Consider the following 12,866-nt stretch of genomic DNA (forward strand, 5'->3'; position numbering starts at 1 on the left):
ACAAACTGAGCAATTACCAACAATCTCCAATCTCTTGTTTGGGGAACATTATAGAGGAAAAAGATGGGTTGAAAGTGCATAGAGATTTGGAAGAATTTGATCTTTTTGAAACAGATTTTAGCTGTAATATTGAGACTGCAATGGTGGTGCTTATAAAAGACTTTTAGTGAAACTGGAGTAAGGTATGTGATTTTTGTGGTGCATTAACTCTGAGCATTGGGAGAGGGAAGCACCATGTAGTGTTGAGAGAGATAGAACTCAAAATGCCTCAAGAATGGAACGCCATAAGATTTTTTAAATTTACATGAAACCTTTGGAAGAGGTCATAAAGTGACACAGGGATATATATCAAAACTTATGCTGATGATATCTATATAGAAGGCCCTTCTTTCCATCATTCATCTCTTAATCACCTTTACATGGGCTGCCCTAGAAGACCACTCAGAAGCTCAAACCAGTCAAAAAAAAAAAAAAAAAAAAAGAGCAGTTTGAGTACCAATAAGCATTTTACAATTTGCCTAAATGTGACATAAATGCTTGGAAAGCTGCATTGCCTATCAGTTGGCTTCTAGGCCTGTTTCAAAATAACATTGTCAACTTAAGGCCTCGTGTGGCTCAAGACCTGGATATTTCAGGCCCCCTCCTCTCCCAATTTTTTTTTTTGCCTATTCAATAAGATTGTGTAGAAGGAACTCGTCTCACTTCCTTACCAATTTCCACTTTCAGAGGCAGATAGCCCTTATATTGCTTTAGAATGCTCATCAAAAGAGAATCTTACTTCCAGAATGTTGGTGAATTGTTCCTTCTTATAATTTTGGAGTTTATGAAATGGAATTATTATCTTTATCTCCTCAGCTCCTCCGTGTTTTGTATTATATTGTTATCAATACTGCATTTTAACTTTATTTATGAAAATGTAAAACAACACAGTTGACATTGATTGAAGCAGCATAGGATGCCAGTAAATAAATAGATATTGCTTGAAAAGGTAGATAATGGCTGTATATTGTTGATGAATGTAAGGAATTAGATTCATTGGAAAACTCATGATTCTAAATAATTATTTATTGCATATGAAATCATTACCAGGTTTTCAAATCATCAGCTAGGTTTTGCTGTTTTCTGTAGGTGAAAAATCTAACAGAAGAAATGGCCGTTTTGGATGAAACCATTGTGAAATTAACTAAAGAGAAGAAAGCCCTCCAAGAAGCTCATCAGCAAGCTCTTGATGATCTACAGGCTGAGGAAGACAAAGTCAACACCCTCACAAAAGCCAAAGCAAAATTGGAACAACAAGTTGATGATGTGAGAAATAGTTCTTTATTTTTCACTGTGGGCTATCCCAAAATAATGGAACGTTGAACCAATGCAATCAAACATTGAGTTGTGGCGCTTCTGGTGTCATGCATTCTTATTTTAATTTGGGGGATAAACTCATGTTCAGAATGTTTCATGTTCAGAATAGAATAGAATATTAAAACCTTAAAAGCTCTGAATTACTATGAAATCTAATCATCTGCACAACAATGAGAAGACTCCCCCATGTTTCCATTAACTAGGTGAGAACAGAGAAGAAGAATCCTTTTTCTTTATAGCCCAATGTACAGTGAATATACATATACTGGGAATACACATTAGGTCAGAGAATACAATAATGAAAACATCCATATCTCTACTGAAAATGTCCATTCCTAGTAGGGGAGTGCATATCATAGAATATATCACAAGGAAAACATATAAATTGCCCATATGTGAGTCCAAGACTAATATTACATTTCTGTTGCAGCTGGAAGGCTCTTTGGAACAAGAAAAGAAAATCCGCATGGATCTTGAAAGAGCCAAGAGAAAATTAGAAGGGGACTTGAAACTAGCTCAAGAATCTATTATGGATCTAGAAAATGATAAACTGCAATTAGAAGAAAAGCTGAAAAAGTATGTCATGTGTATACTGTAGCTAAACATTAAACTGTCATTATAAGATTATTTTAATTAACTCCTCCCTTTGCTATGTTTACAGAAAAGATTTTGAATACAGTCAACTACAAAGCAAAAATGAGGATGAGCAAACTTTGAGTATTCAGCTGCAAAAGAAAATCAAGGAACTACAGGCATGAATTGTTTCCATTGTATTTACATTTTTGTTCCAGGTTATTGTGATTTAGTAACCACAATACATAGAATATTTGGTTTCAATCTGTTTAATCTTTCTTTAGAGGTGGGGATAATAATAATTGTAATGTCCTTGGGAAGAAATTGTTACATGGATAAAAGTGCCAACTCCAGTCTAAATATCTGGCTGCCTGTGAAACCATAATAATAATAAGATCATCACCATTCAATTACAAAAGTCAGTTTTACTTGGAATATTTTAAACATCCTGAAATGACATGTTTAATATCACCAAACCACATCTATCTATCCCAGTCCTTTGGAAGGATTCAATGGGTGATAAAAATGCCAAAGCCAGTCTATATCTGAGTGACTAGGTGACAAACGGTAATAGAATTGTCTTCATTATTTTAAAATTGAAATTTTTACTAAGTAACACCTTAAAGCTAAAGTTAATGATATCTGTTTGTTCCAGAGGCTTATCTTTTCAACAAGCAGCTTATGCTAAAATTAATGCAATACAATAAAATTTAATTATGTATCTCTGAAACAACTCTCCTATATCTTTTTAAGTCCAATTCTTATCATTAGATCTCTTCATATATATGCCCCATCAAAATGTTCTGTCCATATTTTCCATTATTTCTCTCACCGTCTGATGTCAAAAAGGATACTGTTCTTTCCCACCATTATAGATGTTAGCTTTACTTTTTTCATCCTGGTACCCTTGTAGTACTTCTGACTTTTTTTCTCTCCAAAAAGTCTTAGTTAAACTGTTTAACTAAGTAGTACTTAACACTGCTGCACATTTTTTGTAGGCCTCCCCCCATTGCCTATCTCTGCTCTTTTTCTAGATTGAGAATTCCTTGATGTTACTGCTCTTTTTTTGCTTATAAAACTCTTAAATAATTTTCTCCATTGATGATTCTGCCCTGAATTACTTCCACCATTGCTACTCTTAACTAGCAGAACTTTCCCCCCTACAGGCTCGTATAGAAGAGCTGGAAGAAGAGATTGAGTCTGAAAGAGCAACACGAGCAAAGGCAGAGAAGCAGAGGGCTGATTTGTCACGTGAACTGGAGGAAATCAGTGAGAGGCTTGAAGAAGCCGGAGGGGCCACTTCTACCCAGATTGAACTCAATAAAAAACGGGAAATGGAATTCCAGAAAATGAGGCGGGATCTGGAGGAATCTGCCCTGCAGCATGAAGCTACTATAGCAGCTCTTCGCAAAAAGCATGTGGATAGCACAGCCGAGCTCGGGGAACAAATCGATAATCTTCAACGTGTCAAGCAAAAGTTGGAGAAGGAGAAGAGTGAGTTTAAAATGGAAATTGATGACCTGGCCAGTAACCTGGAGTCTGTTTCCAAGTCTAAGGTATTTGAAAATAAAATCCATTAGTGATCCCAGAATGTAGACTCTTGGTTATACACATCTATGTAAATGTGAAGACATATATCTATAAGAAATCTTCTTAATTCTGTGTATTACAGGCAAATCTAGAGAAAATGTGCCGCACATTAGAGGACCAGCTTAGTGAATTAAAGGCCAAATCTGAAGAAAACCAGAGATCAGTCAATGATCTAACCACTCAAAAAGCTCGTCTACAGGCTGAATCAGGTAAGAAAAACATTGAAAATGGGCCAAAATGCAAATAAAGGCTATTCCAAAACATTTCCCCGCCCCCATCAATTGATAGTAAGTGGAAGGCATTAAATCTACATATTCAGTGATAGACCTGAACCTCAGTTTATCTACAGTTTATGTTTACCTCAAGGCCTGAAACTGTAGAGACACTAATCCATGCAGCTGCACTAGGTGCATCAAAAATATTTTATTGTCCTAAGTGAAATGAAGCACTAGGAAAATCTGCGACAGTAGGCTTTCCAACATCCTAGATAGAAGAAGCCAGTGTCAAACAATTTTTTTACAAACTCTTCATGGAGACTCATTGATGTCTCCATAAAGTAAAAAAAAAAAAAAGTTGGATTTGACACAAAGGAGATTTTAATTGATATTGCTTCCAGGATCAATATTGTAGTTATATTAAATATGTATTCTTCTTGCTTAAAAAAAAAAAATTTAAAAATGTTCAAAGGCGAATTGTCACGTCAACTTGAGGAGAAGGAGAGCATAATATCACAGCTTTCCAGAAGCAAGCAAGCATTTACTCAGCAAATAGAAGAGCTGAAGAGGCAGCTAGAGGAAGAGACCAAGGTATTCATTCATAAGCAGAAAATGCTAGACAATATTTTTCATAAGTTATGAAACATAACAGCGCTATCATTTCAACACTTGAGCCATGTTTGGCAACAAGCACTCTATCTTCCAATGTACAATTTTGTCATGATGAGTTATTGATAAGAGTTTATTTAACAGAATTGATGTGACCCCTTAGCGGAAACCTTGTCATGTATCATAATTGAATCAAACACTTGACATGTTTACAGTTCAGAGACTCAGCTCCTCACATGTTCATCTTCCTAAAGTCTCATAGAAATCAGAGGATATTATTTTTTATAAGACATGGATAGGATTTACTGCCCATGCATTTCAATTCTGAACTCCTCCTTAACTTGTCAAGTATGATTTCAGTACTTGAGAATAGCAAGAGCCTTTTTGATTTAATCTGCCCAATTATAATTAAATTGCCGAATTAAAATATTAACTTAAGCTCATCATGATAATACCTTCTATTGCTTGTGGATATCTTTCACAACAGGGAGCCCACATTTTCAAGATAGGAAGCTAATTTTCTTGTAAACTACATGATTACAAGAAATTCCAAAGTCTTGTTTGTGTATGAAGTTTATAGCATGCCTACAGTGAATACTGTACATGTTATAATCTCTGTTCAGAAATGTCATGGTGTACTGCTAATTCTTAGGCAAAGAATGCATTGGCTCATGCTTTACAATCTGCTCGGCATGACTGTGACTTGCTCCGAGAACAATATGAAGAAGAACAAGAAGCCAAGAGTGAGCTCCAGCGTGCCCTGTCCAAAGCCAATGGAGAAGTTGCTCAGTGGAGAACCAAGTATGAAACAGATGCTATTCAACGCACAGAGGAGCTAGAAGAGGCGAAGTAAGTGGGGAGTGAGAAAAAGTGACAAACTAATACAATTTTTACATACTAGCTTTCCAACTTTTATGCACTCAAATTATCCATTTGTGTGAACATTCCAACAAAAATTGGTAGTTCTTATTACATGCAAGGATGTTTATAATCTTCCATACAAATGTCAACGTAAGAGAACCTTTCAGCAACTCTAAAAAAAGAAAAGGCTGCTGGTGTGTGGTCCACAGTCTGTATTTTTTTTATTTTTGTTTCTTAATATATTTGAAAGAGTGTTTTTTTTTCCTGAGAACTATATGAATGTCTTAGAAACTGATTATACTAAAACTAATGCATTGGATTATATTCAGTCTTATGTTAGGCTAGGGTTTCTTTTGCTCATTAAAAAAAAGCTCAATGCCTGATTGACACCAGACTTATACCGAACTATAAAGATGATTTAGAAACTGTAACCTATTTCCAATTAAAATACAATACAAATGATATGACACAAACAATTAACTTAGTGTAATATGTGACTCCAGCCACTGTATTTAACTTTGCTATTAGAGTGGTTTACTAAACACAAAATTCTCCAAGCATACAGTTATGTGTTAAGCGATACTCTACTGCAGGGGTCGCCAGCCTTTTGGACCTCAGGGACCACCAAACTCATAATTTTCAATCCCACAGACCAGAGACCCTAGGGAAAATCCCCAAAAAAGTCTGCAGGAAAATTCCCCACCCCGTTTTCCTACCGATCGATCGTTCTTTATTTGGGATCACAGGATACCGTCTCCAGCTCCATCCTCAGGGGGAGGGGGGAGAGACTTTTAGCTTCATGCAAGGAAAGCAGCAGAAGCAGCAGAAGTCTTCCTTTGTCTCCCCCAAACTCCTCCAGAAAGGAGCCTTTGTGAGACTTGTCATGCTGGTGCAGCCTCTTGGAGCAGGATACCTTGCAGGGTACCAAAGACTTGTTTCTGGTGGAGTTTGGGGGAGAGAAAGAAAGACTTTTGCTGTTTTCTTTGTGTGCAGCCAAAAGCAGAAGAAGAAAGAAGCGGAAAGAAGCAGCCCGGTGGCCAGGCCAGGCCAGGCACGTGGGGCAAGTGGGGCAAGTTCCCCCCTCCGCCCTTTCCCCCTCCCCTCACTACATCATGTTGTTGCAGGCCATGTGGGCGGCACAGCCTTGTATTCCTGCACAGCCTGGATTAATTGCCTTGGGGGGGGTGCTTTGGGAGTGACATTTCTCTGCAGACCACCAAAATTTTCTCACGGACCACCAGTGGTCCCCGGCCCACTGGTTGGCAACCACTGCTCTACTGGACTAAGCTGATTCATAGAGAATCTATATACCTGATGGAACATCATTGTCTCAATCTGACTTCTTTAAGGAAAAAACTTGCTCAGCGACTCCAAGAAGCTGAGGAACAAGTTGAAGCTGTGAACTCCAAATGTGCTTCATTGGAGAAAACAAAGCAGAGACTGCTTTGTGAAGTGGAGGACCTAATGGTGGATGTTGAAAGAGCAAATGCACAGGCAGCTGCTCTAGACAAAAAACAAAGAAATTTTGACAAGGTATAGTTTGAAGTATTACAATTTTTAAAAGTCTATTGGCACCAAAGGTGGGACTAGATTTGAGGAATAGAAACATGCTTGTGAAAATATAGAATGTGGGTTTTGTAAGCCTGAATTTAGAATTTAAATTATACAGTAGTGTAAACTTAGTATCATTCTAATACTTTCTTTCTGTGTACTAACCTGTACATAAGCAAGTCAGGGTTATTATTTAATCATCAGTGTTTTTTATTAGTTTCACCTGAACCTTCTTAGCTTAATTAATATACCGATAACTGGTATGTTCAGACCATACTATGGGACACACAAATCATATCGACTTGTTTAGGGTTGAAAGATGTTACCTGCCACTGTAAGATCAGTGGGGTTAAGAAAGTGATGTGTAGGTAGAAACATTACTGAAATGCTGGACCAATTTAGCAAAGGGAAAAAGCAGGCAAAATCAGCACTATAGTAACTGATTCAAACATATTGGATATTAAGATTTTGGCAGAATGGAAGACCAAATATGAGGAGAGCCAGTCAGAACTGGAAAGTTCCTTAAAGGAAGCTCGTTCCTTGAGTACTGAACTTTTCAAAATGAAAAATGCATATGAAGAAACATTAGATCAACTGGAGACAATGAAGAGAGAAAACAAGAATTTGCAGCGTAAGTAGCACATCTTGGCATTTTAATGTTTGTTCTATGGTCACAGGCAGATTGCCTTTTATTCTTTTAATCAATTATTTGTATGCTTCAATATTTTGCAGAAGAAATTGCTGATCTCACAGAACAAATTGCTCAAAATGGCAAGTTTATCCATGAACTTGAGAAAGCCAAGAAACAGATAGAGGTAGAGAAATCTGAGATGCAGATGGCTTTGGAGGAAGCAGAGGTAAGAAGTTAAAAATGGATTTTTTTTTAAAAAAAGTTGTTAATTACACTTTTATACGTGTCTTTTTGAGTAAGCACTGAAAATGCTAATTCACAGCAGTTAATTAAATCTGTGTTGCATACCCATTCATTTACAAAAACTTCCATTTTGATGCTAGCTCATTTTAAAATGTTCCTCTAAAAAGAGTCACAATTGATTTAAGTTTCTCAAACCCAGCATCCATATGAATTTATTTTCCAATAGGCAGCTCTTGAACATGAGGAGGCCAAAATTCTTCGCATTCAGCTTGAGTTGACCCAGGTTAAATCTGAGATTGATAGGAAGATTGCAGAGAAAGATGAAGAAATTGATCAGATGAAGAGAAATCACCAAAGAACAGTGGAAACCATGCAAAACGCCTTGGATGCAGAAATCCGGAGTAGGAATGAGGCCATAAGGATTAAGAAGAAGATGGAAGGTGATCTAAATGAAATGGAAATTCAGCTGAGCCACGCAAATCGCCTTGCAGCTGAGACACAAAAACATCTGAGGAATGTTCAAGGACAGCTCAAGGTACTTTCCATCAATTAATTTTTATATGAATAACAAAAATTGTTAGCCCAAGGGTCACCCCTACTAAATAATAATCTTGTTTGAAATTAGGACACACAGCTACATTTGGATGATGCCCTCCGAGGCCAAGAAGATCTAAAAGAGCAATTGGCCATGGTTGAACGCAGAGCTAATCTGATGCAGGCAGAGATTGAGGAACTCCGGGCATCTCTGGAACAGACAGAGAGAGGAAGGAAGATTGCTGAACAGGAGCTTCTTGATGCTACTGAGCGGGTGCAGCTTTTGCATACACAGGTATGGATGATGTCATGATAGTATTACAACAATTGTCTTGCAAAATCTTGTCTATCATGAAGTGTCCAACATTGGCCAACAAAATGCTCAAAAGCATAGCATGATGGATATAGCTATTCTGTTGTTTATTGCAACTTCTCACATCAAGAAATACTGGTTTTAAATTTGGAAGGAATAGCTTTAATCATTACTAAGAATTTTTGCAAAAATATTCAGATACATTTTCGCTCTCTCTTCTTTAGAACACTAGTCTCATTAACACAAAGAAGAAGCTGGAAGTTGATATTTCTCAGCTTCAAGGTGAAGTGGAAGATGCCATCAAAGAGGCCAGAAATGCAGAGGACAAGGCAAAGAAGGCCATCACAGATGTAAGTCTTAGATTATGTACTTCCCACCTACTGCATTTTTACTACAGGCAATGCAATCTTCTCAAATCAGATAACCCTGCTTTTCAAAGCTTATTCTGGAAAAAAAATGAGACTTTTGCAGATAGCTTAGGCATTCATTATTAATGTAAGTAATCTTGTACAGAGATCTAGTGGGAAGTCCAAATTGTGTAGCACAACTTTGTTTGGTTGTTTGTTTACAGGATTTATTGGCCACTCCAATTGACTTATATGTCCCCAAATCCATAACTTGGGTAAAACCAGAAATGATGAATAGGCAAAATCAAGTTAATATTAACAATTACATAATCAAAGCAAGAGTAAAAATCATAATACTATGCTATATATCAGTCAGAAACCTAAACATTTGAAGCCAAGAGTCCAAGCCCCTAAATTCAGTGAGAATAATAATAATTTAACAAGTGGGTTTATTTATTTATTTGTTGAATTTATATTGCCACCTATTCGCCCATGGCGACTTGAGGTACATTACAGAATGTAAAACCATATTTAAAAAATAACAACAATAAAAACGAACAAAAAGAATCAAATAAATTAATAAAGTACAATCGAACAAAATCTAGAATAAATAAATAAAAAATCACCCCCCAACTCCCATCCCCCACCCCAGTGACAGCAGGGTTATGGGATGCTCATTCCTAGTTCTCAAGCTGACCTCTTCTTCTTTATTTTACATGCACTGACTTTGGCTACTTATTGATCTGAATCTACTGCTTGTGTTTTAAGGCGGCCATGATGGCAGAGGAGCTGAAGAAAGAGCAAGACACAAGTGCCCACCTGGAAAGAATGAAGAAGAACCTGGATCAGACAGTGAAGGATCTCCAGCTTCGTCTGGATGAGGCAGAACAACTTGCCCTGAAAGGGGGAAAGAAACAGATTCAGAAGATGGAGGCCAGGGTAAACACTGGGGATCAGAGCTGGGGTAGTTATCAGCTATCCAATCTTCAGGGACTCTGCAGTTAGATGTTCAAATTGTATCATTTCAACTCTAGATCCGAGAGCTAGAGTCTGAACTTGAGGGAGAGCAGAAGCGAGCTACGGAAGCCATCAAAGGTATCCGCAAATATGAACGGCGAGTCAAAGAATTGACTTTCCAGGTAAGAGGAAAAGGAAGCAGTTGGTTCACAGCAATTTTTTTTTTTCCTTTGAATATGCTAAGATTTTATCACATTTCTAGGGCGAGGAGGACAGGAAGAATGTGATCAGACTACAAGATTTAGTGGATAAACTTCAGTTGAAAGTGAAATCCTACAAGAGACAAGCAGAGGAGGCTGTAAGTTATTTTAGACTTTTTGGGGGCCTTAACAACACCAACATCAGGTTCTCAAAATTGAAATTCCTACATTGCCTTTTCAAGCTAATATGGTTTTGTGAGTGCATGTTTTTGTGTAATTCTTGTCTGGCTACAGGATGAACAGGCCAACGTTCACCTCTCCAAATTCAGAAAAACACAACATGAGTTAGAAGAGGCTGAGGAAAGAGCTGATATTGCTGAGTCTCAGGTCAATAAGCTCCGAGCAAAAACCAGAGAAGTTTCTACCACAAAGGTAAATACTTCTTTTGTCCAGGACTCAGCCTTTTCTACACAAAGGATGAAGTGGCATTACAGCAAGGAATGAAAGGAATCGGAGTTTTTCTTAGGAAGATCGAGGACTGTTTTCACTATAAAATGTATATACTACTAAAACTCTTGTTGCCACGATCTTTAACAGGGTGAAATGGTGCATCATGGGCAACACTTTTTGAAGCAAGGTAATTCATATGGGTTAATTTATAGAATGTGTCCAAAAATTTAGGACCTATGAGGAAATTAAATTTGGGGAAGTTGTCCTTCCTTCACTGATTCTGCCTGTTGCTGGGCTGATGCTACAATCACATGATTTTCATGTTCAACATTCTGTGACAATATCTCCAACAACTTTGCAATCCACTGAAAATCCCTCACCCAACAACAGACACCTGCCTGCTGAAAAGGTAAGGAAGAGAGGAAAGACAGAGGGAAGACAGAGAGGAAGGAACCTTCCACACTATACCAGCCCATGCCAACCACTTTGTGCTCCCCCAATGTATGCCAGTCCCCTTGCACCTTCCTTGACCTGTGCAACACCTCTTCTGTGCCCCCATGCATCTTCCTAACACACACACACACACACACACACACACACACACACACACACACACACACACGTCTTCCCTGACCCACCAGGAACCAGTTACCAAATACTCATATCTGCCTTTTGATGCAGAAGATTGTCTCAGCACAGCTTTCTGTGAAAACTAACATTCATGATATTTGAAATAAAAATCAGAAGCTCATGAGGCAATAAAGCTTCCAATCCATACTACACCTTAAAGGGAAGAAGATTCAGTGTAAGAAAGACAAAGATCGGAACAGGGATTTCCTTTTGTGTCTAATTTCCAGGCACTGAATTTTCTAATAATAGGATAGGTAAGAGACAGCCATGGAGTCAGAGTGTGATGACCATCTTGATTTCACTTCACCAAATTTAGCTTCACCTGGCTAATTTGGTAGATGGATCTGCTAATAAATAAGATATTTTCCTCATTGGGTTACCCCTGAAAAGTAACTAATAAAGCTAGTACTAAGCTGAAGAACTACCGGTGGTATCCCAAAGGTGCTTTTTTCAAGAGGCAATTGGTTTTTCTGGTTTTTCTTTGAATGCATTTCACTTCTCATTCAATAAGCTTCTTCAGCTTTGACTGGATGCTGGGGAATGGCAGGATTTATACTCCTTGCACACAGCTTGTCATTTGCATTCTTTTAGAGATCTATGTTAAAATTGAACAACCCTCTCTCAGCACAGGGGGAGGGATACGGTATCATCTATCTCCGGTCTATAACTCACTCCTTTCAACAGTCCTAAGAAGACTCCACACCCATTTGCACTACTCAGGTGACCCTGAGGACACAGATAAACCTCCAAGAGGCCTCAATGACTCTCTAACAGAATGCAAATGATCAGCTGTCTGCAAGGAATATTAATCCTTCCATTCCCCATCATCCAGTCAGAGCTGAAGAAGCTCCTTGGATGAGAAGCGAAACATCTTCAAACAAAAACAAAGTACAGTTGCCTCTTGAAAAAGCACCTTTGGGACAACCATGACCTGGATGACTGAGAAGTTCCATAGACGTATGGATGGTATGTAAGGCATTGTAACAAAATGTCAAAAAATTGCTCTTGACCTTTCTGAGCAGATGCCTGGGCAGTTTTACACACCATTATTGTTATACCTTCCCTCAAAGGTGTATCTGCCAGGCCGTTAAATCTAGCCAAGAAAATCACTGTCTTACATAGAAAAGAAATACTAGTGAGCATAGTTGATTGGAGGAGAAAGGCTTTTCAAACAAATCATCCTTAGAGAAATAGGGGTATAAATGTCAACTCTTTCTGAAAGTTAGCAGAATTTAATTTAATTTCAGCTCATAACTTCTTCTCATCTGTGCCTCAATAGTGCAGATCCAAGCAATCTCCAGGCATAAAAGAACATTAGATACACCCTAGGAGACATGCAGCACTGCTCTTATAGATTGAATTTGAGTTGCTTCAAGAGCAAGTAGATTTTTATAATATGCAAAGCTGCACTCTATAAAGGAAAAAGTTCAATACCTCAGCCTGAAGAATTTGACTCCAGCAGGGAGATAATTATTGCCTCTGCAGTATGCAATTTGGATGATTGGATTGGTTCAGGCAGTCATGTTGGGCAGTCATGGTCTTGCTTGCTTCTTCCTTTGGGGTAGAAAATTGAATGATGATTCTAAGTTATTTAAAGTCCTTAGCTCGTTCAATATAAGTCTTGCTTAGCTTCCCATGGTTACTACACCTTTTCCCAAACAAAACATTCTAATTTCTGGATATACTGAAAACATTAAAGGCTTACCTGGCAAGCAGTTTGAAATGCTCCCCTGATTTATTTTAGCTCTTTGCTGGATAGATAGGCTTGTAAAACCACAACTATGACAGCCATTCATACAAATATAC

The 12,866-nt window shown here is 37.9% G+C and overlaps 1 protein-coding gene and 1 long non-coding RNA gene across 2 annotated transcripts in view; one reads left to right on the plus strand and one right to left on the minus strand.

The window, feature by feature from the left end:
- Positions 1–12,866, plus strand: part of LOC113412136 (myosin-3) — a 31,417-nt gene that overhangs the window by 17,657 nt on the left and 894 nt on the right. Inside the window, exons 23-39 of the mRNA XM_026667589.2 lie at positions 1,129–1,305; positions 1,787–1,932; positions 2,018–2,108; positions 3,096–3,485; positions 3,602–3,728; positions 4,207–4,325; positions 4,996–5,192; positions 6,554–6,737; positions 7,221–7,386; positions 7,488–7,612; positions 7,856–8,164; positions 8,255–8,458; positions 8,701–8,826; positions 9,592–9,762; positions 9,858–9,962; positions 10,043–10,138; positions 10,275–10,412. Coding sequence (XP_026523374.1) covers positions 1,129–1,305; positions 1,787–1,932; positions 2,018–2,108; positions 3,096–3,485; positions 3,602–3,728; positions 4,207–4,325; positions 4,996–5,192; positions 6,554–6,737; positions 7,221–7,386; positions 7,488–7,612; positions 7,856–8,164; positions 8,255–8,458; positions 8,701–8,826; positions 9,592–9,762; positions 9,858–9,962; positions 10,043–10,138; positions 10,275–10,412 — 2,871 coding nt within the window. The remainder of the gene's footprint in view (positions 1–1,128; positions 1,306–1,786; positions 1,933–2,017; positions 2,109–3,095; positions 3,486–3,601; positions 3,729–4,206; positions 4,326–4,995; positions 5,193–6,553; positions 6,738–7,220; positions 7,387–7,487; positions 7,613–7,855; positions 8,165–8,254; positions 8,459–8,700; positions 8,827–9,591; positions 9,763–9,857; positions 9,963–10,042; positions 10,139–10,274; positions 10,413–12,866) is intronic.
- LOC148132162 (uncharacterized) lies at positions 9,640–12,618 on the minus strand. The gene is made up of 2 exons (XR_015747239.1): positions 12,495–12,618; positions 9,640–9,720 (listed from the first exon to the last, which is right to left on the minus strand). It is a non-coding gene; the product is annotated as an uncharacterized LOC148132162 (long non-coding RNA).

Source organism: Notechis scutatus, chromosome 2, assembly GCF_049901735.1.
Source record: "Notechis scutatus isolate UNSWTSFEM ecotype Mainland chromosome 2, rNotScu1.2, whole genome shotgun sequence".
In the NCBI taxonomy this organism is placed as follows: domain Eukaryota; kingdom Metazoa; phylum Chordata; class Lepidosauria; order Squamata; family Elapidae; genus Notechis; species Notechis scutatus.